Raw genomic sequence first — 25,582 nt, forward strand, 5'->3', positions numbered from 1 at the left:
ATTTTAGGCAGATGTTTGCTTTCATTACCCCCCGGCTCCACCGGGCACGTCGAGCGTCGCGTCAACGTCAACGCTGGGAACGCTCCCGTTTTAATCAATGAAGGGTGCTCCACTGCCGACGTCAACGTCCGCGTCGGACGCTCAAATTCGCCCCGGTTCATTTTTTGACGCCGTCCGACGCCGGCACGACGCCGTCATTTTGGTGGAGCCCTAGCCTTAATACTAAAAAGTGTAGAGAGAGGAGTTTAGGTGAGGGAATAAGATATGCAGTTTCCAGCTGGAATCGAAACAGGTACATTGGAATTATGTGGTTAATGTCCTGGTGGCCTAGTCGGCTATCAGTGTGACCTGTTTAATGGTACAGTTATAGCAAAACTGTCCCTATTATTTCTCGAGTTTGAAACTGTCCAATAAACGTTTCATTCAAGGCACTTGTCCTGGATGTAAATTAGATTGTCTTTTTGTGCCTGAGCAGAAGCTGTAACTGATTAACTGAAGTGTCTTTGTACCATATTTCGTAAGTGGTCATAATTGTCCTCGAAACAAAAAAACAACAACAAATATTACTGTGTTCATGCAATTATGATGTAAACGCTATGGCTACAAAAATATTTTGTCTCCACTGTCTATAGACAGTAAAGTGGTGAGAATGGATTACTTGGCACTGCTACAGGCCATAAAGAGAGGCTAGTGGCTGCATATATACCGTACACCTTACTTAAAGAGGATGATAGATAATTTGGGGTGAAGAGCAACTGTAAAAATGTCATCCTGTGCATCGACCGTAGTCTGGGATAGACGCAATATCAGCATGATTATATATTTGTCCACTTTTGATTGCTGTGTAGTAGAGCATTAATATTGTTATAGATATCTTGTGATTTATACAAAAATGATGGCGCAGTGATTACATTTTATGCTTGTGTGTGTGCGTGCGGGTGTGTGTGTGCGCGCGCACACTAGGGCATTCATGAATAGTGATTTTTTGTATTTGAATTATTCGACCTCAAAGTATTCGAATAGTCGAACATTCGACAGGACTGGCCAAACTATCAAATATTAAGTAAGCAAGAGGCGAACATTGTGAAAATAGCCGATTTACGAGGCGTTTGCGAGGCGTTGTGAGCATGTAGATCAGCTATTTTCACAATATTTATCTGTGGAACCAAGTCACATTAAATGTAATACCTACAATTCCAAGTGCTTGTCAGGGTGGGGGTCCCCAGTTAAAATATGTTTATTTTGGGGGTCACAGCCTAAAAAGGTTTGAGAACCCCTGGTATAGAGCATTAACAAATTCATCCACCAGGGGCACTGACAACTCATTCTTATGACTTCCTATCTATTTAGCTTTATAAACTATAGATTTTTTTAAAGAGAAAACAATAAAAAAAAAATCGAAATAAGCGAATATTCGACTTCGGTGAACAACGTCGAATAGTGACTTTGTTATTCGAATATTCGAATATTTGGTGAATGCCCTAGCGCACACGTGTGTGTGTGTACAGTATGTGTGTGTGTGTGTGTGTGTGTGTGTGTGTGTGTGTGTGTGTGTGTGTGTGAGAGTGGGGGCCATGTAGCAGTGTGTATTGTCCTGGTAATAATTAGGAGAAGCGTACACTAAAGACGCTTCCTACTGTAGCTATGTGTTGTACAGCTGTGGTACAGTGCAGGTGCAGGCATAACAGTAATTATGTCTCTTTCTGTGTTTCTGCTGCAGATCGTGATAGTGCAGTGGGGAGGGAAACCCTTCAGTTGTGCCCCTCTTAATGTGGAGCAGTGGCTCTGGTGTCTGTTTGTGGGAGTTGGAGAGCTGCTCTGGGGGCAGGTAAGTACTGTACTTCAAGCTGTACAGACAAACTGCACATGCTGATCCAGCACAGTCTGTTTACAGTAAACAGACACTTTCTTCCGCCTCTCCTCAGGCAAAAGCTAAGGGGAGCATTGTATACTAGCACACACAGTTACATCTATTGTATTGTGTTGTATTGTATTGTATTGTATTGTATTGTATTGTATTGTATTGTATTGTATTGCAGGGGTCTTCAACGTTTTCAGGCCAAGGTTAGGCCCTTAGTTGAGAGAGATATGAAGCAGGGACCCCCACAACCTGTTCATAGATTCCAAATAGTTTCATTGTTTGACAGCACAATCGTCAGTGTATTTTGGATTCATGTCAATTTGTGTTTTCAGATATTCAACCACTTGAACTGTCAATACTTAATAAACTTGACCTTTCACTCTGTAGGCCTACTTAGTCTGCTCTTTTTCCCCTTTACACCAAAGCTCTTTGCCAAAAATATTTTTGGCTAAAGTTCTCAGAATATGGACGCTAGGTTTCAAGTGGTTAATATAAAAAAGGAGAAAAATAAGTTTGGAGGACCCCCTGTAGTAACTCTGGGGACCCCCTAAGGGTCCCGGACCCCCTGTTGAAGACCCCTGTTGTATTGTATTGTATTGTATTGTATTGTATTGTATTGTACTAGAGGGTCGCGGCCCTTCGGGCCGCTCACATCTAGTTAAAAAAAAATAAAAAAAAATAAAAAAAAGTAAAAAAAATAAAAAAAAAGTAAAAAAAATAAAAAAAGGAAAAAAAAAAAAAGGAAAAAAAAACGTTAAAAAAAAAATTGGGGGGGGGGGGACTATTGTGGCGGAACTATTGTGCCGCAGCGCACGTTTCCGGTCGGACATATTTGACCGGCGGACTATTTTATACAGAGGCAAAATATGAGGGTAATAACGATTACAACTGTATACAGAGGTTTGGAAACGACATCTTGCAAAGGTGATATGGGTGTTTGAATTTTTAAGCTATATTTAGTACATATGTAGTACATCTTGGCCAAGTGGTTTGGTATTTAAGTTAGCGATACATGACCCGGAAGTAGATCACTTACTCTTTTGTAATATAAAGATTGTATTGTATCGTATCGTAAAAACTGAAAACTATTCCTGTGTGTCACCCGACCAACAGCTGATCGCCACGGTGCCGACTGAGCGATTGCCATGCCTGAAAGAGGCGGGGCTCGGCCTGGAGCCCGCAGGGGAGGAAGAAGAGGAGATGGCAGATGATGAAGAAGAGATTGACTGTGCCGAACGAGAGTTGCGCCGTGGACAGATCCTCTGGTTCAGAGGGCTCAATCGCATCCAAACCCAGGTACTGTTATCAGAGATCAATCACCATGACAACTCAGTCACTCTTCCTGTTGAAATGTTTTACTATTACCCAAACGTAAAGTGGCATGCTTCAAATGGCCATGTGATACACAAGCAAATTGTTGACACGGGTTAAAAATGAGTAAAGCAAATAGCAGTGGACAATTGGGACTGACCTTTATAATAATAATACTAATAATAATAATGATGATGATGATTTTTTTGCAACATGCTTTGCAGAGCCTTTTGGAAAGAAAGAATTCAAAGGACAATTTTTCTTAATCTGTTATCATGCTTTTTAGCTGTAGTAGATAATGTTGAAAATGTTACAAGTCTTTCATTTGGATTTGTGTGTTTGATTGATAAGCATAACCAGATGTATCTTTGCATAATTATTTCTCTGTCTTTCAAAACCCAGAATCTCTTTCTCTCTTTCCTTTCTTCCTGTTTTACTGACTTGTGCCAAACATAATGATTCCACTTCTCTCCAAACACAGCTACTGTAACTGTTCTGTTCAGCTCAACGTCTTGAGTCTCTGACATCCATTAAAAGAGAGCGACAAATAAATCCTACTTGCGTGAAAGTGTCTGTGGTTGTGGGTGGCTTTGAGCTTGTATAGCCTATGAGATAAATACACAGGCTCCTGACTGCTTGATTCTCGCACTGCTCTACAGAACGTGCCAGTAAAAGTCCCTGTTGTTTGGGTAATTTGCAAAAATCTTCATCAGGAGGACTTGGTCTGACTCGAGAGTGTGGACAAACACACACACACACACACACACACACACACACACACACACACACACACACACACACACACACACACACACACACACACACACACACACACACACTCACACACACACACACACACACACACGCTCTCACACACACACACACAGAGCTACTTTTCCAACCCCCTTCGCTGAGTGTTGCTGTTTTGTCTCTGCCCTGCAGATGGAGGTAGTGAGCACGTTCAAGCGAAGTGGTTCGTTTCAGGGTGCTGCGAGACGGCGCTCCTCCGTGCTCAGTCAACTCCACGACGTAAACACACTCTCTACCCCCTCTCATGTAGCTCTCTCCACCGCCACAGCCAATACCAGCCCCGCTCCTGGGAGTGAGTCAGCCGAACGCACGTACACATGAATACCGTTAACGTACTGTAGATGCAAACGCACGGACAGTGACCACCATGAAGGACATACACGCAAAACATAATACATGCATGCATTCATTTTCCTTCTCCTGGACACACACACACACACACACACACACACACACACACACACACACACACACACACACACACACACACACACACACTTCTGCACGGCACGTGGACTGCAGTATTATGGTTGTGGCTCGCTGCTCGTATGTGTGTGTGTTGTCTCCTCTCCGCTCTATTCTCCTTTTCAAACAGCACCCAGTCCCGGACGGATCTGTCCTGGTCTTTACTGGTCTGGTCTGGTCTGGTCTGGTCCTAGTCCATTCCCAGCCTGGAGTTTTGTTTTATGTTAAATGGTGTTGGGGGTGGGGGGAGAACTTGTCATTCTTCTTCTTTCTGTCAAAGAGGCCATGATTGTTTCCCCGAGGTGGAAACGTTTTCAATTATACCTGAAACTGCCTGTTAACAAAGAAAAAACAGATTCAAATGAGGGACAGAACATTGAGAAGTGGATAACCAAAATGGGATGGTCAGCAAAAAGTTGACATCGGCCCAAAGGTCAGAGAGAAGAATGGCACCTACTTCCTGCACCATATGTAACTTCCTGTTTGTTTATGAGGTCAAGCATGGTTACTATGGTTGGCTACTGTTGTACACAATTACCTTAATTGGTGTGATTGATATGTGTGATTATAGTAATGTTATAGAATTAATTAACATCTCCTATTTAGAAAAAGAAAAAAAACGAGATAACAGCCTATGATTTGACTTTCACCGTGCTGTAGAATGCATACTCATCACAACACAAATGGCTTTCTACATGGCTTACGCAATGCTCCGTTAAACTGTAAACCTTCGAGTATAAAAGCCCAGTGATACGCTGCTGTTTCTGAGATTATCGCCCGTGAAATGCCCTCTGTCGCACTGATCTTCTGCGATTCTTGTGCCTATGCCTCTCATTTTAGTTTGGTGCCACCATTGTTGTCAATTGTTTGTTTTGCTCTCCCCGTAACAGCATTCTACAGCTCTGACGTCACAAGTTTGGCTCTCACCTCTCTCCGATGTCTCCAAACCCTCTTTCTCCCTCTCCTCTCCCTGTTTATTTCTCTCTCTGTCTTTGCATCACGGTTATCACTTTCTCCTCTGTCCTCTGTTTTTGGGAGACGTTGCAGGTTCCCAGTTGGCTTGAAGGCAACAGAGACGTGTGAACTGTGTTGTAATCTGTTCATCCTAGTAGAGATGCTGTTTTGTAGACTGTCTGAAAGTATTTAGATTTGAACAGATCTAAATACAGGCTCTTGCGTAGCATATTGATAAGATTCCTTTTAGTGAAGTTTCTCTTTTCTTTTCTTTTCTTTTTCCTTTTTTTAATTCTTTAAATGTGTCTGTTTTTATTCCGTTCCCTCATTCTTCTTTCAACTACATCCTTTCACTTCCTTGGTAGGACAGTGTCAAACCATCCTTCATTTTCTGTCCATTTCTTTGTCAGTTCTGCGTGTGTCTGTATATGGGTGTTGGTATGCTTGCGGGTGTGTGTGCGCATGGCAAAGCTGATGTGACGAGAGCCGCAGATGAGACTGGTCCCTGTGTGTTTCATGTTTCTCTGTCCGTGTGTGAATGTATGAACCTATATTTGTATGTTTGTATATATGAGTCTGTGTGTGTGTGTGTTTGAGCTGTCTCTTCATTTACTTGTCTCATCTGTGTACTCACGGCACCTCCTGAGTTGCTTCTCCTTACTACTCCTGCTCCCTTCCCCACCCCCTCCCCTGCTTCTCACTATGCTTCATCATCAGTAGGTGTAGGAGATGTACCTCACTTTGCTTCATCATCAGTAGGTGTAGTAGGTGCAGACTCACGTGGGCACTGCTGACACCATGCTATTTATTCTCGGTTTCCCTCCTCTGTAGACACTATCGATGGCTTTTTGACTCTCCTTCACGTAGGCTACACTGTTCATACACACCATCATTTGCTCGTCAGTCTAGCACTCATAAGGGAGGGACGAAGGGATCAACAAAGGCCTGCAGTGCCACCAAGAGACACAATTGTGTGACAATAGTACTTCCCTGACTTTATTTCCATCTTTCTAGAAAAACTTTATTTTGCTGCGCTACTCTTCCCACAGTTTTGGTGGCACGCACTTGGGCCATATATCAAATCACAGTATGTACATACTGTATATGGGCATTCCAAGATATGGGCTTAATATAGTATGGGCATTAAAGGGATAAGGACTGTCACAGAGATCGCCATATATGGCCATTCATTTATTAGTGAATTAATTTTTCCCATTGATTTGAATGGGGAAAATTAAAATGGTAAGACTGAATTCATTTGTCTTACTTATTTTGTCCGAACGTCACGCAAATCGGTACACATTATCTCCATAGTAATGTGTGATTTTTCATATTCCATCCTGATTGTGATTGGCATATAAGGTTTGCAGGAGTGGTCCGTTTTGAACAAAATTGTTATAGCACCACCAGGAGGCCGATCTTTGCAAAACACATTTTACTCCAACAGATTTTGCCAGACATGTCATCAAGACGGACATGTCTGATTTTTCATATTTACCCCTGATTGGCTTAGATTGACTTCTACTACCTGGCCTGGTGGAGACCACTGCTCCGAGGAGCAAACTTTTCTAGTTTTCCTTTAAAGGGATTGTTGTGTACAAATCTAATACTCAACTGATGAGTGTGACGTGTTTTCAATTAGACCCTCAGTCGCCCTCTTGTGTTTATGATGGTGAGTAAATAAATGAAAAAACTAAGTGGTATTGGCAGAGCACAAGCATTTAACTTGGAATTAAATGTGCCCTGGATTAGAGCCATCAATTAACATTCAAGTCATGTTTTAAGTCAGGCCAGAGTTAGGCAATCAGGATTTATGAATCATTCTCAGCATTTATGGAACATACACCTAACCCTTTTTCATTTAGTACATCAGGACAATTCAGACAAAGTCAGTTAAAGTTAAAATTGTTCTGTTTATGGGGAAACAGAGACAGTAAATCAGGTTTTATTTTCTAGCTCAGAATGGGCGTTTGGGAGTGGTGACTATGCTTGACAATTAACAAGATCCGTCCACGTCTTCTTGTCATTTCTGACCATTTGAAATGTCTATTATGCTTCAGTAAAGGCAACCCCAATTAAAAAAAACACACACACATTTTATTAGAACATTAGAAAGCAGGAAGGGAGTGGAATGCCATTGCATAAACTATAGAGGCGAGGTGATGGGCTACAATCCTATAGTGATTAATTTGTTAGGCAAATAACAGTTTGTCTTACTTGGGCACCAAGGATACATATTTAATTCTCAATTCTTAAACAGTAATTGAGAATTTTACTTTGGGGTGGCTAAACCTTTTTTGGAGGGCGCCAAGAATTCCTCTATGCAGGAAAAACCCTGATTAAATCCTGTATGGATCCATTTGATTCCATTTGCACACTCTTTGGAGTTAAATTAACACTGATAATTTTACTGTGTACTTATCCACAGTCAGACAAACTCATAGATGCTTGTTTATGTCACTGTGAAGGTATGTTGAATGGTGAGCTTATTTAACTTAGCTTAGTTCCTTGATGTCAATCACATACCGGTATGAGATTATGTAGCGTCTCTCAAAAGGTAGGGATATACACTTATTAAAGATGGATGGCTGAGCTAATTTAGGACTTTAGCTACGTTAAAGTAGGCTAAGGCATCATCATGGTATCTGGGACAATTCCTTAGTAGTAGGAAAGATCCAAATGAATATTCTGAATTGCAATCGCTGGTCAGAAAGTATGGACTTTCTCATAGCTCTGACTTCTCTGAGGTATTACTGTGACTTCATGACCACAAAAAGTTACATGATAATGTTACAGTTTAGAACAAGAAAATATTAACATGTTAAAGCAGACTTTCAACGTAAAGTGGTGCCATAGTTTTGTACTTTTTCTGGTTTTCATGTGTCTAGGAGGTTGACAGTATTTCATTAGACCCCCTGGTGTGGTTGTTATGAGGAATTATGTATTCCCTTTGTATTTTGGGTTTCTTCCTCGAGGCTGCCACCTTGTGGGTCAAAAGTGCCGATCCAAAAACACAGATAGAGTGACATCATATAATCATCCCCTCCCCTTTTACCATTCATCCAACACTGTGGGTGTGGCTAACTTCAGCTGGGTTACCACCCACCATGACAACCAGGCATACTTAATGAACTGGTGCCGTGGGTGTTGCCACATAAAAACCTAATTTTAACTCTTTCTGTACACTTTTTTGGAAAAAGAATCTTCCTCCTAGTATAATCATAATACCTGATAATCATGTTTTAGGGGGTGGGGAAATCATGGCACCCCATCTTTAAAGTTCATGCAAAATAAGTCCATCCTTTTCCATCTATGTTAAAGAAAAGTGATTTTCTTTCAGCCATCCATTCTACAAACACACTGAGGTGGGAAGTATAGGATGTTCCCAGTAGTACCTTCAAACTGCATGCAGGCATCGCTTCTCAATAGTTTTCTGATATCTAAACTTAAGGGATCACAACAAGATGCACATGTCTAGAAAACCTTTGTTTTCTTATGGTAATGCCAACAGCTCCCAGTACACTTTTGTGCACTCCGCTCTTGTTAAAATATTTCAGTGCAAAGGGGCGAGATCGCATTACTTGTCACAGCACTTCTAGCCAAGAGTGACAAGTACAGTGGTAGCACTGCCAGCCAAAAACAACGCTTTCTGTTGACACAGCCCCTGTTTGCCAAGGTGTTTCTGAAGCGTCTGTGCCTGTAGCGACGCGTCTCAATGTGATCGTCCCCTTACTGATGCTTGTACTGTCGTGTAATTTGGAGTAAATGTTCATGTAAACTGACCTCTCCCTGTCTCCCATTCCCCTTTTACTTATTGGCTTCAGAGAGCCGCAGGGTTGCAAATGGACTGCACTACCCAGCGTTCATTGCAAAACAGATGTGGCTCTCAGACTTGGCAGTGTGCCCTGTTGCAGTCTGGTGTGCACAGATCGATCATCTGACACAGACACTTAAGTTCTGGGATGGCTTCTCATCTAACACATGTACTGTATATTACAAAATATACAGGGTCCTATCCCCATAGTCAGTAAATGCCTCTCCTAAACCAAATGTAGGTGCCCATCGCCAAAAATAACTGATTTTCAAAAGTAGAAAAACTTGACATTCTGTGGAAGATCAGTTATTTTCAACAACATCATAGGACGAAATACGACATATAACATAACTTTGATTCTAGATCACTAGACTGATGGATCCAGTTTGTTTTCATTTCACACATGCTCAAATCTATGCTCTAGATAAGGGTTCTTCAACGTTTTCAGGCCAAGGACCCCTTAACTGAGAGAGAGATGAAGCAGGGACCCCCTCTACATGTTGTATAAATGCGTTATGCAGATTTTCATCGACTTGTTTGACAGCACTGTCACCAGTCTGTCTATGTGGGATTCGTGTTACTGTAATGTTAGTTTTTTTAGACCTCGATACGTAGTAAACTTGACCTTTCACTCTGTTCTTGGTCTGCTCTTTTTGACCTCTACACTAAACCTCTTTGCTGAACATAGCTGATCTACAAGCTCTCAATGCCTTGCAGTGCGAGGCGTTGAGAGCTTGGAGATCTGCTATTTTTGGCAAAAGTTCTCCTCAGAATTGGAATGTGAGGATTGAAAGTTTTTAATTGAAAAGAGTCTAGTCATCTACCTCACAGCTTCTTTCTGTGCGCGGTTGTGTTGCCGTTAATTCTCATCAGCCTGTGTTTTGCACACATCAGCCTCCTACTTCTCTGAACGCCTTCTTTATCCTTCTGGCAATTTAAACATCAAAGTATTCCATCGTGCACTGCTGAAAACAGCCAACAGGGAGAGAGAAGGAGGAAGAGACAGACAGAGAGAGAGAGAGAGAAAGAGAGAGAGAGAGAGAGAGAGAGAGAGAGAGAGAGAGAGAGAGAGAGAGAGAGAGAAAAGAGAGTGAGTGAGAGAGAGAGAGAGAGAGAGAGAGAGAGAGAGAAAAGAGAGTGAGTGAGAGCCAGAAAGAGAAATAAAATAAAAACTCTGCAGTGCCATGGCTCACAGGCCTCTGGTCACACAGTGGGCGTCATATACTCGAATGTTTACTGTTTCCATGGGGACAAAATGGAAAACGAACCAAACGTGAAAACAAAGTGAGCAAAGTGTCATTCTGGAACTTTCTGCAGTCTGCATGAGGTGTTTTTCTATCATCTGACAGGCTCTTTGGAAAAACAGATAAGCACTGAACCTACTGCTTGACCGTCTGTCTGTCTTATCTGTTTGTCTTTCTGTCTGTCTGTCTGTCTGTATATGTCAGTCTGTCATGATGTATGCCAAAGCCATATATAGAGACCATACTCCTAGTTTGGCCAACTGCAGTATTGGGCTTCTCATCCTGCTGCCTGACTATATACTGTATATATTTCATTCATCCATTCATGATCCACACTTTGGATTCTAGTTGGTTGTCTTAACGCTGTCCTCACAAAATGACCATCTTGGCCAAACTGTCTCTATCTATGGCTCTGCCAGCGTGTGTGTGCCTGTCTGTCTATTGGTTTGCATTCAGACTTTTTCCTTGTTTTCTCTTTTGACCTCACAACAACGCTTCTTCTCCTTTGTTTGAGCTTTGGGGGGGGAACTGGGTGCATGGACCTACATGCTGCCATGACAACAGAATGTGATTATTACGCACACAACACTGCATATAGCACCTTGAAATGCACCATGAACCTCACTGTGATCTGTGTGTGTGTGTGTGTGTGTGTGTGTGTGTGTGTGTGTGTGTGTGTGTGTGCGTGTGTGTGTGTGTGTGTGTGTGTGTGTGTGTGTGTGTGTGTGTGTGTGTGTGTGTGTGTGTGTGTGTGTGTGTGCGTGTGTGTGCGTGTGTGTGTGTGTGTGTGTGGCATGTCCCCTAACTGCCTCTCCATGTGTGACAAGCTGCTCTCCAACCATTCAGCAAAATCACATGCTGTTTTCTAACAAGCTAACCAATCACACAATGGTCTTAACCCATGGTTTCTCTGTGATGTCACTGTTTCTTTTTGCCAAGATGTTTTGTTTTGTTTAATTCATTCGTTTTCCCAAAAGCAGCTTCATCATCATCATCATCATTGCCAACATCATCATCATCAATCATCCTAGTCTTCCTCTCTGTCATCACTGCTGCATCAATCTCTCGAGACAAGAGTCAATGATGGCTACGCCATTGAAAACAGAAAAGGGACAAGTGGGCGGTCCCTTTTCGTGACGATGGCTAGCAAGAATGCTGCTGCATGGCCTTACTAAGGCGGTTTCAGACCAACTCCGTGGACTCGGAGTCTAAATGTATAGAAAGTAGAGATGTTACCGATCAATCGGCAATGGATCGGATCGGGCCGATCAAAGCATGATCGGCGATAATCGGTGGTTTAGATCAAAAGGTAAATTCACCGATCTGATCGGATCGGTGCATCTGATCAACCAGCCGTTCAGTATGCCCACTTGAGGCCATTTTGGGGTATTGATTTCCACAGTGCTGAAGGAATAATTAGTTACTGCTATGATAAATAACTATAAGGCAAATATATAAATGAATTCATGAGTGAATGAATGAAATAAAGTTAAAACATTAACATTTAGAAAATATAAATAATAACTTGATCGGATCGGTGATTGATCGGGATCGGGTGATCAAACTTTTGTGATCGGTGCTCGGTGATCGGTTCCAAAAAACCTGATCGGACCATCCCTAATAGAAAGCAATTCTGTCTGCCACCAGTCCACCATGGCTCCGGCACGGAAGTGTGTCTGTTGTTGTTTGATAGAGGTGTGGTGTTCGCGAACGAATCGAGTCGTTTGAACGGCTCTTTGAAATGAACGATTTGCAGTAGGGAGCCTTTCCTTTCTAATGAACAAGTGGTGGAAAAATAACATTTTTTTTACTTAAGTAAAAGTATCAATACTGCAATGTAGAAAAACTCTGCCACAATTAGAAGTTTGTAATTAAAATGTAGCCTACTTGAGTAAAAGTACAAAAGTATTGGTATCAAAAAAAGTGCCAATAGTAGAAAGTACTAATTTCACAAGTTTTCCAATGAATAAAATGTAGAAAGATTATTTGAAAATAGCAGATATGGCAATATGGCAGAAATGTATATAGGGTTGAAGTGATTTGTAATTATAATCAAAATCTACAAAGTAACTAAAATGAGCCAGTCTTTTGAACGGATCCCAGAGATCCAGCTCACTTCAAAGAACCATAAATCCCATCAGTCACTCTGTTTGGATCACTTCCCTGTCATTTCCCACAGCCACACCTATACGCACAGCAGCGCTGCTTTCATTGGTTTCATGGATATCACGAACGGATAAGATTTGAATAAAGGACTGTCACGCATGCCCCCATTGGAAATGAATGGGTTCACATGTATTTCACAGAGTCGGTCTGAAAGAGGCTTGCTTTACAGTACATTTTGCCTGGACGTGTGTGTGTGTGTGTGTGTGTGTGTGTGTGTGTGTGTGTGTGTGTGTGTGTGTCAGTGATATATACTCGAATGGTTAAGAGACTGACTCACCCCATCTTGCTGTGTGTGTGTGTGTGTGTGTGTGTGTGTGTGCGTGCGTGCGTGCGTGCGTGCGTGCGTGCGTGCGTGCGTGCGTGCGTGCGTGCGTGTGTGTCTGTGGTGTGTCTGTGTGTGCATAATATGTACTCGCACACACACATAATTCACTGGTTTGCTTCCAGTTGCCAGCTGCTACTGTTGTGTGTGTTCATTCCACTTTAAGTTTCATCGTGCTTCCAACTAACACATTCGCCATTCCTTCCTCTATTTGTTTTAATGAAACATCCTTATCTCTGTGTGTGTGTGTGTGTGTGTGTGTGTGTGTGTGTGTGTGTGTGTGTGTGTGTGTGTGTGTGTGTGTGTGTGTGTGTGTGTGTGTGTGTGTCAGTGAGTGAGTAAGTGTGCGTGCGTGCGCGCACGTGTGCGTGTGTGTGTGTGTGTGTGTGTGTGTGTGTGTGTGTGCGCGTGTGAGTGTGCGCACATTGTGTTCCAATACATGCAAGTGCATTTCCACTGATTTCACACCCTCTGTCCCAAACTCCACCAACCCCTTCCAACCACACACACGCACGCACGCACGCACACACACACACACACACACACACACACACACACACACACACACACACACACACACACACACACACACACACACAGACTGTATGCATGTATGATATGAATGTTGTGCAGCTTCTGTGGTGTTTCTGATGGTGGCTCCTGAATGTTTTGGTCTGGTGGATGTGTCTGAACTGACAACATTTGTCCATTAACTCATTTTGGGATCTATATTTTATATATTTTTTTGTTTTGTTTTGAGATGCACGGGTTCAGGTGGACAAATGTTGAGTTCGTTTACATATTCCGATCTTTATTTTCGGCGTCAAGAAACACTGAGATGACTTTGCGACCATCAGCTGCAAAGAGTAAATACACCCCAAGTCACGTTGTGAAAAAGGCACTGGCCTCTACAGTTTGAAATGTCCAACTTGATTGCACTGCTGGCCACGTGTTAATCGTGATGTATACCTGTTTTAATGGTAAAGCAGGAGCTATTACATCACGAATGGGGTGTGGCAGTAGTGAAACCTACATCACTAGTTTACTGACAGGGTGTTGTTCCTCTTTAAGATGTAGAAATGTACTTTAGGAGTACCCAGCTGTGTCACTGCAACATTAGAGACCAGACCGCAAACCTGACCAAATTATTACACCAGTGAAAAGGAAACAGTAAAATCCCCACCGTTCATTTATCCATTTGTGACTCTTAAGGCTCTGACAATGATGCACGTCACGTGAGTCCACTTATTAACATCAGAGGTGGGAAACTTGAGGCGCCAAAGAGTTTATATTCAACTAGTTTACCATCATATAGAACAGGGAACTTCTCTTAACCCATATTTTTATGTTTGCTGATGTCACCAGCTAATACGTATGTGCAAAGGAGGACCAAACTACTGTAGTTTCACAGACAATGTATTATTTTCCTGGATCTGTGCAGACCTTTGCTTATTTAGTTCAATAAATGCACTTGAAAACACAAACAGACATATACTGAACCCAATGCCGGGCTGCACACATTGTATTTTGGTAGTCTCTACCTTGTGTAGACACTCGAAAATAGAACCGAACAGTAGCCTAAGTAAGACACGTCAAGATGTTTTGACACTTGACTTCTCCAGATTGACTACAGCCGTTAAAAACAACCACCTGACACTTTCTATCTGTCAGGGCCTTGAGAGTGTACGAATATAACCAAATGGACCTATAAGGGAGTTAAAATAAGACAGAGGGCTGTACTGTAGCTGTGCAGATACCTTCAGAGGAAACATGGATTGTTGCCACCTGGGTCTGAGCATCCGCCTGTCAGACGGTCTGTTTTGTCTGCTGGAGGACGTGTCTGTCTGTCTGTCTGTCTGCCTCGCTGGGGTTTCCCTGATCCCCCCCACACACACCGTCTTCTTTCCCCTCCCACCTTCTCACTATCTCCTTTCTCTTTCTCGTACTCTTCCCCTGCCCCCTCTTTGGTCCTCTCCTTTTTCTCTCCTGGCACAGATGCGAGTGGTGAAAGCGTTCCGTAGTAATCTGTACGAGGGCCGGGAGAAACCCGAGTCCCGGAACTCCATCCACAACTTCATGGCCCACCCAGAGTTCCTCATCAACGACCTCATCCACAACATCCCGCTGATCGACGACACGGACGTGGACGACGAGTCTGAGCTCAGCAGATACCAGCACCTGCACCCGGCCCACCGCAAGCCGCCACCCCCACCCGCCCAGCAGCACCCGCCCCCGACTCGCACCCGCCCCACACGCCCCTACCGCCAGCACAGCCTCCCCGTGACCCCGTGCAACAGGAACAACAACAACAACAACAGCAGCAGCAACAGCAGCGGTGGCGGCAGTTCAGCGGCCACCCGAGGCAACAGAAGCAACGATGATTACGCACCAAGTCAGAGTGACCGGAGCCCTTACAATCCCTTCCACCACCACCACCACCATCACCTCCACAACTCCGACCACCCACCCCATTACCATCATCAACTTCTTCATCATCATCATCATCATCTTCAATATCATGACAGGGACAGCCTAGCCAACCCTGTGCCCTCTTTCCCTTACCTGACCCCCACCCTCTATTGCGTAGAGACCTCCTTATAACTGAGACTTAAAGAGGAGAGTGGTGGTCAACAGGGGAGAGGTGTGTGGGGGGGTTGTATGGGTGGAGTGAGGGTGAAGGCTGAGGACAGAGAAAAGTCTGTTTCAGCAGAGTTCAAGGCCAGGAAGGAGTGAGGGACGGGGGGGGGGTGGACAATTGAATTGAAGACTTCCCCTTGGAGGCTCCTTGCGAACATTAAGAGTTTCCCTCCATTTGACACCCTCCAGGCCCCAAAGCCTGACCTGCCCCTCCCCTCCAAATACCTCCACCCACCCCCTTTACCCCCTCCTGTAATTCCTCCCATCACATACAGGTAGACTTCTCCATGCACAGGGGGGGCGGGATGGACATGGATGAATCTGCAACTCTACTACACATCCCACGAGGCATTGGGGGCCAAAGGGGGCAGACTCATTCTGTTTGTTTCCCAACTGGGGTTCTCGTCTGCCTACCCACCGCCATTCTCATCACAATTCCTCTGGTTATTTTCAAAAGCTATTTTTGAAACCACTATGTTGCTTGCGATATACAAGTGATGCTTTGTACATGCTTTAACCACAGTCTCATTTATTTGGTTGAGTGGTTGGTTGGGTTCATTCACATTTCTATTTATTTTTCGATTTCTTCAGTTATTTTTCATTATGTTCATTTGTTCTTTTTTCTTTTCAAGCTTGTGCAGGATTTTACTTTATCTGCTCATTTTTATTTATTTTATTTTATTATAAAATAAATAATGTATTTATTTCATTTATTAGCTTTCCTTCCTCTCTTTCTCTCTCTTTCTCTATGTTTGTATGTGTATTGTCTTGTCTCTTATGAGAAAAAGAAAAACTAAAAGAAGCCAAAACAGAACTTGCAACGATGGATACTGTTCATTTAAACGTAATAGTAATTACATAAGAGAATGTCTGCATAATAATGTGTCAAAGTCTGAGCAGTGATGACAGAGAGCAGAGAGCTACTGTAGTCTCATGGTCGCCATTGCTTCTCCAACTTGACTGGCCAACCCTTGAAAGCCTCCACATACAGTACATAGTCCCATGGGCCCACTCTATTCTGACATGGTGGCAAAGAGCATGGAATGACCTGGATTCATAGACTGTGGCATACGCCTATGAAATATACTCTTTTGCTCCAGTAAAAACGTTTAACTTGCACTCTCCCATACCCACCAAATATGTATGGTTAGATGTTGGACTTGCCGTACCTCTAGTCCCTTTGTCTCAAGGTCTCACTGTTTGGCCTCTTGTTGTCAGTGTATGGGCATTTAATGTTTAAGTTGGTTTTAAAGCTGAATGCTTTGGGAGCATTAACCCTTTAAATGCCATCAACCACACAACGCACATGTGATGGCCCTTTAAAATCTTACATTAGCTCACTCAGACATCCACCTGCTTCTGCTCCACTGCCAATGTCCTCTTCTCATCTGCGCATGAAACACAACTGTGGATGTATGCAAAGATTCTGTTCCATACAGGATGAAAGACGCTAAGAAACCACTGCACTACTGAAGTACAAGCACTCACCATTCCCACAATCAGGTCATTGTCTGATTGTATCACAAATCCGCCTTAGTTACCAGTGTTTGCTCCTACTGTACATCCTGATCAGTTCTATAATTTGACCAATGAGAGCTATGGCAAAAGCTGTCTGCATCTCGTCGTCACCAAGTGCAATACTTTAATGTGAAGTATATGACTTGTACTGTACCTTTCCGATATAATAACAGTAACACATTGCACATCAAAGCCAAAACAAAACATATCCACAGAATGCATTTCCCACAACAACATGCGGTGGAGCACTCATACTAACATTACATTCCACCTTCATCTCTAGAGCCTTCCGTCCGCCCTAACATTCCATGGTACATAAAAAAAAGGAACATTCCAATGATGTCATCACATTCCAGACTTAAAGTGTTAGAGTGCCCCTCTTGTATCCCATGTTGCACTAGGTGTGGGTGAATCGTTGATGTTATGTTCCCTCTCTGAGTGTGACTACAATGCAATTACAGCCCTGGACCCCTCCCCAACCCCCAACCCTCCTTCTCCTCCACCTCCCATTATCTTGCCATGATCCCGATATCCTTGAATTATCTACTGTTATCACTACCAGACAAGGCAGGGGCAAAACAATATGCAACAGACTGCCGTGTCAGCAAGTGCAGTTGGACATAGAATTAGAAATACGTAATGTACAAAAAGCAGAAATGTCTACATGCAAACAAGAAGAGAGAACATGTCCGTCCTACTAGCGCTACTTCTAGTTGCACACACAGGGCTCACTGGGAAACACCCTCGCCTGTATAGAACCCACATCTCCTAGAATGCCCGTCATCATGGTCACCACCCTTGACCGGCCAATGAAATGGCTGGCCGTGGCAGCGTGGTGTTGGTTCTACTTTTGAAGCATGCATTTGGTATCATTAATGTCACTCTTTCTGTCTTGTTATATCATTTAGGCTAGATAGTCTGTGTGCTTCAATCTCCACGCCTCTCTTGTCATGCTCTCACACAGACATACAACACAGTACAAACAAATACCATATTCTGGCTAACCTAGTCTATTTCAGCAGTCTAACAAATGGGCACACACGTATGTACACACACGCACGCACGCACGCACGCACGCACGCACGCACGCACGCACGCACGCACACACACACACACACACACACACACACACACACACACACACACACACACACACACACACACACAGAAAATCTGTAATGGTGTAAATCCCACCCTCCAGTTGCAGCCATCTCTGTCCCTCCATCCTGCCACGTTTCTTCATGATGTTGTGAGACAAATTCACATGGGGGAAAACATGTGAAAATAATATGTTAGAATATATTTATTAATATAAATTATTGTACAACTCCACCACTACTGTACATATCGCCCCCAAAAATGCGCACATGTGCATCTTTCATTTACAGGTATTTGGTTCCTGTAACCTTTTTGTTTTTTGTTTTTTTGATAATTCTATTGCTTTTTGTAAAGAGGGGAACAACAAAATGGAAGCGCTTGTATATTATTATTATTATTATGTTATTATGTTTTTTCTTGATTTCATCCACCGCTGCTCCCACTGATGGAAAAGGGACAGTTGCACATTTCTCCCGAGCGGCACTCTCAGGACTGCATTTTCTGTCCACTGAACAGCCCCCCTGAGGTGTGCAGGGATGCTTTGTCTCTGCAAGCAGGGGTGTCGCACCAAATTCTGGGCCCTGGGTAAAAGGATTCACTGCGGGGCCCCTGTGCTTTAACTATTGAAAAATAGCATATATACAAGCTCACAGCGCGGCACTCGGAGCTTGTAGATCTGCTATTTTTGAAAAGTCATGAAAATCTTTGAATAGAGTTTTTCTTTTTTTTAAACCTATGTTTCTAACGGAACCCCATCTCAAAATATTTAGTTCCAGGGACCACCCAGAAGCAAAATTTGAGTTACAAATGTTCGCTTAAAAAATACATATATTCAAAGATTTGCACACATTTTCACAACTTTTCAAAAATAGCAGATCTACAAGCTCGCAGCGCGGCACTCGGTGCCGCGCTGTGAGCTTGTATATCTGCTATTTTCAAATGCTAAAGTATGAAATAATTAAGGCCCACTTTCCTACCCCTTGTGACGCCCCTGTCTGCAAGCACCATTGTGTAAATAGAGACCAGGAGATAGATACATACATACCTCATTAGATCAACCCACGAGGTCCACGACACAAGAGGGGACCCGGTAAGGACAATAGGAACCCTGGAAGGTAATGCAGAGCTAGAGTGCAATCAATGCATTGGTCACATGCATGAATTTGATTAGGCTGTCCTTGTAGATCTGCTCTGAAGTGCAGTGTGTTACTGCCATGCTGTAATGGCAGAACAAATATGTGATGGTGTTATGGTCTCCATTATATATACAGTTGTAAATATTCTGTGTGGAATGGTCGGTCCCCCTTCTTGCACATTTATTGCAGTGCTGTTCCGCAGACAGAAAATGCAGGCTTAAGCCCGAATTATACTTCATCGTGCGACAGTGTCGTGCACAGAAAATAGCCGATCTACAAGCACACAACTAGTCGTGTTTTGAGTTTTTAGATCTACCGTCGTAAGACGGAGCATGAATCGGGCTTTAACTGTGCTGAAATGGGGAAAAAAGAAGAAAAAATATATATATTAAGACCATTGAATATATTAAAAGAGTTACCTGCCTGTTATTTAAGCAAATAAATATATATATATAAATATATATATAAATATATATATATATGAGGAAGAACACACCTGTATACTGTAGACTAAAACTGTATGGAAATCTAAGAGAATTTAATGGGAATAAGTCCAACACCTTTTGTCTGTATGAAAGAAGAAGAAAAAAAAAACTATCAAAGTATTCTACAATAATAACTTTGACAAAGTCTGTGTGACTCGCTGTGTTGTTTATTCTCACTGGTGGAGGGATACATACAGGCATATTTGTATATTTTAGTTGAGTTATTGTAGGCTGTGTTTTGTAAGAATACACCACAGGTTGACCAGACATGGTTTCAATGACTGTCAGTGGCTTCAATGGCTCTGCTTTCATTTTACATTTTTTTCATCAATGTTATTTTGCCTTCAGCAGCAGAGGATAGTGTGGTTCTTCATTAGTTAAGCTGCAAATCTCAAGCTTGTGATTTTAACTCCCCAAAAGCATAATTTAAGCTACTGTATATCTAATCAAATTGGCTATGTTTTATTGCCAGATTCAGTGGAGATAAACTGCTAAAAGAATTACTGTTTACATCAACAATGAAACAAGCATCAAACAACATATTGCAAAATCATTGCAGCAATTCAAACACAGATGCAGGAGAGACAAGGGTATGGGAGTAAATGTGATGAACTCTAGTCAACCAACAACTGGAAAAGGTTTGGTTTGGTTCATTCACACCCATTAGTCTGTGGGTGGGTGGTAGGCCTAAGGTGTAAAGCAGAGTTCCCCAATAGGCGGCCCGCGGGGTTCTGTCTTAGACATAATTCGGCCCTTGGGGAAAACTAATTGGGGAACCCTGGTGTAAAGGCTATGTTGGATACCTAATTTGGCACATACACAGTTCTGCTGTTCTGTTAAAACATGTTTAATAAAATAGACTATTCGACTTTTTAAATAGACTATTCAACAAAAATAGGTGAAGATTTAAAAAAATAAAATACTTACGGCATTCACAAATCCACCTCCTTAGTTGGTCCGTCAAGCTAAATGCCAAAAATGAATATGTATATGAATTGTATTCCCTCATTGCTGAATAAAGGGCCACTAACACTCCAAAATATAAAGTTAACACAGTGAAATCAAATAGAAATAGAAGTAGAAAGGTTAACAGAAATAGCTTCAACATCCACTATTACTAAATAAATAGCAATATACATGAATATTACTGTAACATTTTGTAACATAGTATATTATACACCAATGGCACTCTCAGTTCAATTGAAATGTGATGAAATGTGGCATCATTCGGAAGTGCTGTAGTAGTGAGTGTGTATTCGATGGAAATAAAGTAATATTATTTACCATTTTCAGCCGAACAAGACCAGAGATATTGGATGCCAGACAGAACCAGTATGCACAAAACATGCTTTTGTACAAGCTAACGTAAAGCCTAACATAAGAAGCAAAGGTGAGTTACATTATTATCCATCATGTAGCAAGTTTATTATCATCATGTAGCAAGTTACCATTTAAAATGATCATAAATGAGGTCTGACTTTACAAATAATAAACCTGCCTTGATATGCAGTCTACACCAACTACAAGCTGAAATTGGGTTTATTTGCATTCTTTAAACCATTTTATGATCCCAAATTCCCAAGTTACAGCGTTCTGAGTATAGACATGTGCACTCAGTGCACTGAATTTTGGAATAGCAACGCTCTGACTCCAAATTTATGAACGAGCAGAGAGCACTCCAGCCTGCAATGCACCCTAGTCTCATACCTGAGAAGAAACACATAAGAGAACCAAGTGATGTGTAACAGCCAGCGCAGCCAAAATATGAGCTTCAACATTTTGTCTGTGTGTAATCTGGTCCTGATCCTCATGTGGTCTCCTACCTCAACAGTGATTTCACACAACTTTTAAGTGGTTGCTCATAATATCAAGAAATTGTTAAGATGCTTAACAAAAGCATGCTAATTGATTATTGCAGATCAATCGATGGTGAAGATTGATGAGGCTAAAAAGAGCGGATATATAGAGTAGGGAGGGGACCCCTTAAGTATATTAGATATAAGTGGTTGGTTAAGTTTGACAATGTATTACTACACACATGCAATATGGGACTGCATTATAATGGGGGTTGGCTCACTTAATTTGTAACATCAAGGCTGTGCCCTCTTGCAAAACAATAAAAACATACATGAGTAACATGTAATTAATATTACAGGTTGACTAGACATGACTTTCTTTTACATGATATACAACCATTCTTTACCCGTTTATTAACAGCATGATAGGCATATCCATTAACAGAAGACAGTCAGAAGACCACGTCACACAAAAGCACAGGCTCAGTGACCTGACCGAGACACGCTATACACAAAGCTGGCGGAGCTGTTACACAAACCCGGGTCAGTTATCCCTCTGATCATTTCTAATTACATAATATAAATACATTAAATTACAAAAACATAATATCATTATTCAAAAGAAAGGTTATTGGAAATAAATGCAATGTTCTTAATGTTCTTCATGCACAGCTATACAAACCCGAGCTCCAAACAGGAGTGTGTACTGTGACACGGATACTTTAGGGGGCCATCCTGAGGCTCTGGAAAAGGCTGGGGTTCCAAGGACAAGGTCTGTCCCAGCCTCCCAGTCAAAAAGACAAGATGTGAGGTGTCAACAGATGACTCTAGCTGCCGGTCTGATGTTACAGACAGCGCCATGAACGGTACAAGGTAAATTATGTAGTTCACGTTCACAACATTACTCCTCTTTTGTGATATATCCCCTGTCTATTATGTTATGGTTGACAGTTTCAGATCATATTAGTTGCTGTGTACTGTGTACCATACATGGCCGACTTGGGCACAAGGCGCAAGTTGGCACCTCGACAGAGTGCATTTCTAGTTGTGTCTGTGCCATTGCCACATCCATAAAATATTTTGATCATGCTTCAGGCCAAAATAGTCTGTTTGCAAACATCAGCATGGATCACACCGGACAGGGTTGATTGGAAATGTTTAAATTCTCAGACTGGGTGCCCTCACTGTGGCAATGGTTTGCTGCCTTATTTGCACAACATCCTTGATAAGGTGGGAAATGCTGCTGCCCCACGCTTGTCCTCTGTTCAACTGTATGCCAATTGACTGAACACAGGCAATGTTCAAGCACAAATTGTGTTTTCTTTTGGGCTCCCAACCTCTCATGTGAGGTCCGACAACAGAGAATACTGTATTCACACACCAAATTACATTTTGGCCTGACTGACTAAAAAAGGTGGCCTTAATGAAAAGGGACAACCCACCTCAAGAACTCTTGCCTTTTTAGTTGCTGCCGCCTTTCCATTAAACTCCAAACTTGGAAGTTACAAAATGAAATGGGATAGGGCTAGGCTCGACATTAATGATTCTCTGGGAGAAAGTTGTATTTTGGTCGGACATGTTTTGTTACTTAGTGCGGACAACTGAAATAAATACATCAGTGTTGTTTATTGAGAACATTACTTTGAATAGGAGCTTGCACTCCTAGAACCCTCTGTTATTACTTGGTTCAACTATATATGGTGCACAGTTCACACATTTGTCTTGTTTGTTTCTGTTATCATCCAGTTTCTGTTAGTTAGCATTTATGCAGCAGAATGTCTGCAAAGAATGACATGAAACCTTCAGAAAAAGTAGGCAATGGTTAACAGGTCAGAAAATAGTCAGATTTACAAACTAAGAACAGCATGCTCTTTGTGTGCATGAGATGTAAATTCTATAATAGGCTATAGAATATCTGTAGGGTTAAACGTTTTGGGGGCATAGTGGAAAGCTATCATTTGTTTTTGTTATTTGCATCAATATTGGATGCCATAATGGCATTAAGTTATGAAGGCTGTTTGGCTTGCTAGTGTTCTTTCAGTGGGAAACCTCTGCAACCAATTAGCCGCAAGACATTTTATGTTGGTGGTCATGACCATAGACATAGAAAGGTAGACGCCTCCTTCAGTTCTGGGGCATATGCGTTGCAGGACTTGGCTTCCGGTCGGTTAATGCAGCCTCTAAAAACAGCTGAACTGGATGGAGACGTGCCAATAAAGCTCTGTAGAATTGAATTGATAGGTCACGGAAAAGACGCACTATGATTGGCCAGTATTGCCTGGCAGCGTGGTCTCTGGCGCTGGGGGACGTCGGGCCTCCAGTTGTTGCACGTCGCTCCAATGAACTGCAGCGGTGGATGAGGCATCTATCGTTTTATATCTATGGTCATGACATCATCCTCATCATTAGGCACGAGAGTTGCGTTCCTCTTCCTCATTCTCCAGCTGGTGGGCAGGCTTATAGCGGGCCAAGCCCCTCCAATCCACCGTCTGGAGGGCAGGGTTTCGACAGGTGTTGTCCATACTGCCCAACGAGGTGTACCCTTTATCATAGAGGACACAGTAGGGGACATAGAGTGTCCTGAGGAAAGACCAGATGTCATGATAAGTCCAGTCCAGTAGAGGGTTGACTCTCATGTAATCGGGCCAGCCAGGGTCAGTAGGACACATGCGTGTGAGTGTGTGTGAGTAAGGGTCTGTTTTCCTGGTTCCCATCAGTACTGCTTTGATTTCTGGTCTCCTCTCCTTAACTTCACTGAGTCCCTGACGAATACTGCCTTCCACTGAGATCAGCTCTAGGTCGTATCTCTTGACGCTGTCCTGGATAAAACGTTCAATTTCTGGAAACGCAGAGACCGTACGAATGTAGAGAGCTTTCAGCTTGTCCTTACTATCTGGACACCTCCGTCTCAGAGCAGCGTAGTAGAGGTGTAGCAGAGCAGTACAGTCTTTTCCTCCATTGAATCCAACACACACCTCCTCAGAGGGGTAACAGTCCAACACCTCCTCTATTGTCCTCAGAGCTGAAGACACTTTGTCTCCCAGTGGGCCACCGCCGTTAGCCAATCTGTGGACCTCTGCTGGAGCGATGGACACGGGGTCAGTGACCAGAGGAACCACACTGCCTTTAGGCAGCTGTTCCAGCAGCTTTACTCGGGCGCGCTCCACCTCCTCTGGGCTGTCTGAGTCCAGGACCAGCTTGACACGGCAGTAGTTGCTCAGCCAGTCTGGGTATGACCCCAGGCTTACCCTCTTCCCCAAGCTGGCCTGGAGCTGCGTCAGACCTGGGGCGATGTCTGCCTCATCTGCATCCACAAATACCTCTCTGGTGTGAAATGTGGTTCCTGAACCAGCGAACAGATGTTCCACACTGTTGAAGGCTCTCTGCAACTGGGAGGGAATGCCAGGAAATATGTACACATTACGGACACTAACTAGGGGGTATCGTAGGGGCTGTCCATTCTGGGTATCCTTGCTGAAGTTGAGTTTAGCGGAGCGCGGTACCATGGCTAGCTTCATAGCAGCGCTGTCTTTCCCCCCCGCTCCAAATGACTGCTCTACCAGCCGGCACAGCTCCGGGTGGGGGTGTAGCTCCTCCTGGAATGCCATGGCAACGCCCTCAAAGGTGACGTCATCATGGGTGGGGCCGATGCCTCCCGAGGTGAGGAGGTGGGTGTACTGGGGGGAGAGGAGTGCCACCTCCCTGGCAATCACCTCTGGCACATCTGGGATTACAGTAATGCGCTCGACTCGCACACCCAGCTTTCTCAGTGCACGACAAAGAAACAAACTGTTGTTGTCTACGGTGTGACCCTTGAGAATCTCGTCTCCGATGATGAGGATGGCCGCCGTAGTGGCTCCGCCCTTGACCTGTGAGAAACTTCTGTGGATTTCAGCCATCGTTGCCTTGGTAACCTGAGCAACCACACTCCTCATTCGGAACACTGCTCTGCTGAGCCTGATCAT

General features: G+C 43.1%; 2 protein-coding genes across 2 annotated transcripts in view; one reads left to right on the top strand and one right to left on the bottom strand.

The window, feature by feature from the left end:
• The window catches only part of atp2b3b (ATPase plasma membrane Ca2+ transporting 3b), a gene marked incomplete at both ends in the record, with an annotated part of 54,131 nt that extends 38,583 nt beyond the window's left edge, over nucleotides 1-15,548 (top strand). The window contains 3 exons of the mRNA XM_080732757.1: nucleotides 1,721-1,828; nucleotides 2,975-3,157; nucleotides 14,943-15,548. Coding sequence (XP_080588883.1) covers nucleotides 1,721-1,828; nucleotides 2,975-3,157; nucleotides 14,943-15,548 — 897 coding nt within the window. The remainder of the gene's footprint in view (nucleotides 1-1,720; nucleotides 1,829-2,974; nucleotides 3,158-14,942) is intronic.
• An 8,474-nt stretch (nucleotides 15,549-24,022) lies between these two features.
• Nucleotides 24,023-25,582, bottom strand: LOC308290846 (FAD synthase-like; the record flags this gene model as incomplete). Its single annotated transcript, XM_080732758.1, has 1 exon — nucleotides 24,023-25,582. The coding sequence occupies one exon, from the start codon at nucleotides 25,580-25,582 to the stop codon at nucleotides 24,023-24,025; it is 1,560 nt and encodes a 519-aa protein (XP_080588884.1).

The sequence above is a fragment of the Nannobrachium achirus genome, assembly GCF_963921795.1.
Source record: "Nannobrachium achirus genome assembly, chromosome: 9".
NCBI lineage: Eukaryota > Metazoa > Chordata > Actinopteri > Myctophiformes > Myctophidae > Nannobrachium > Nannobrachium achirus.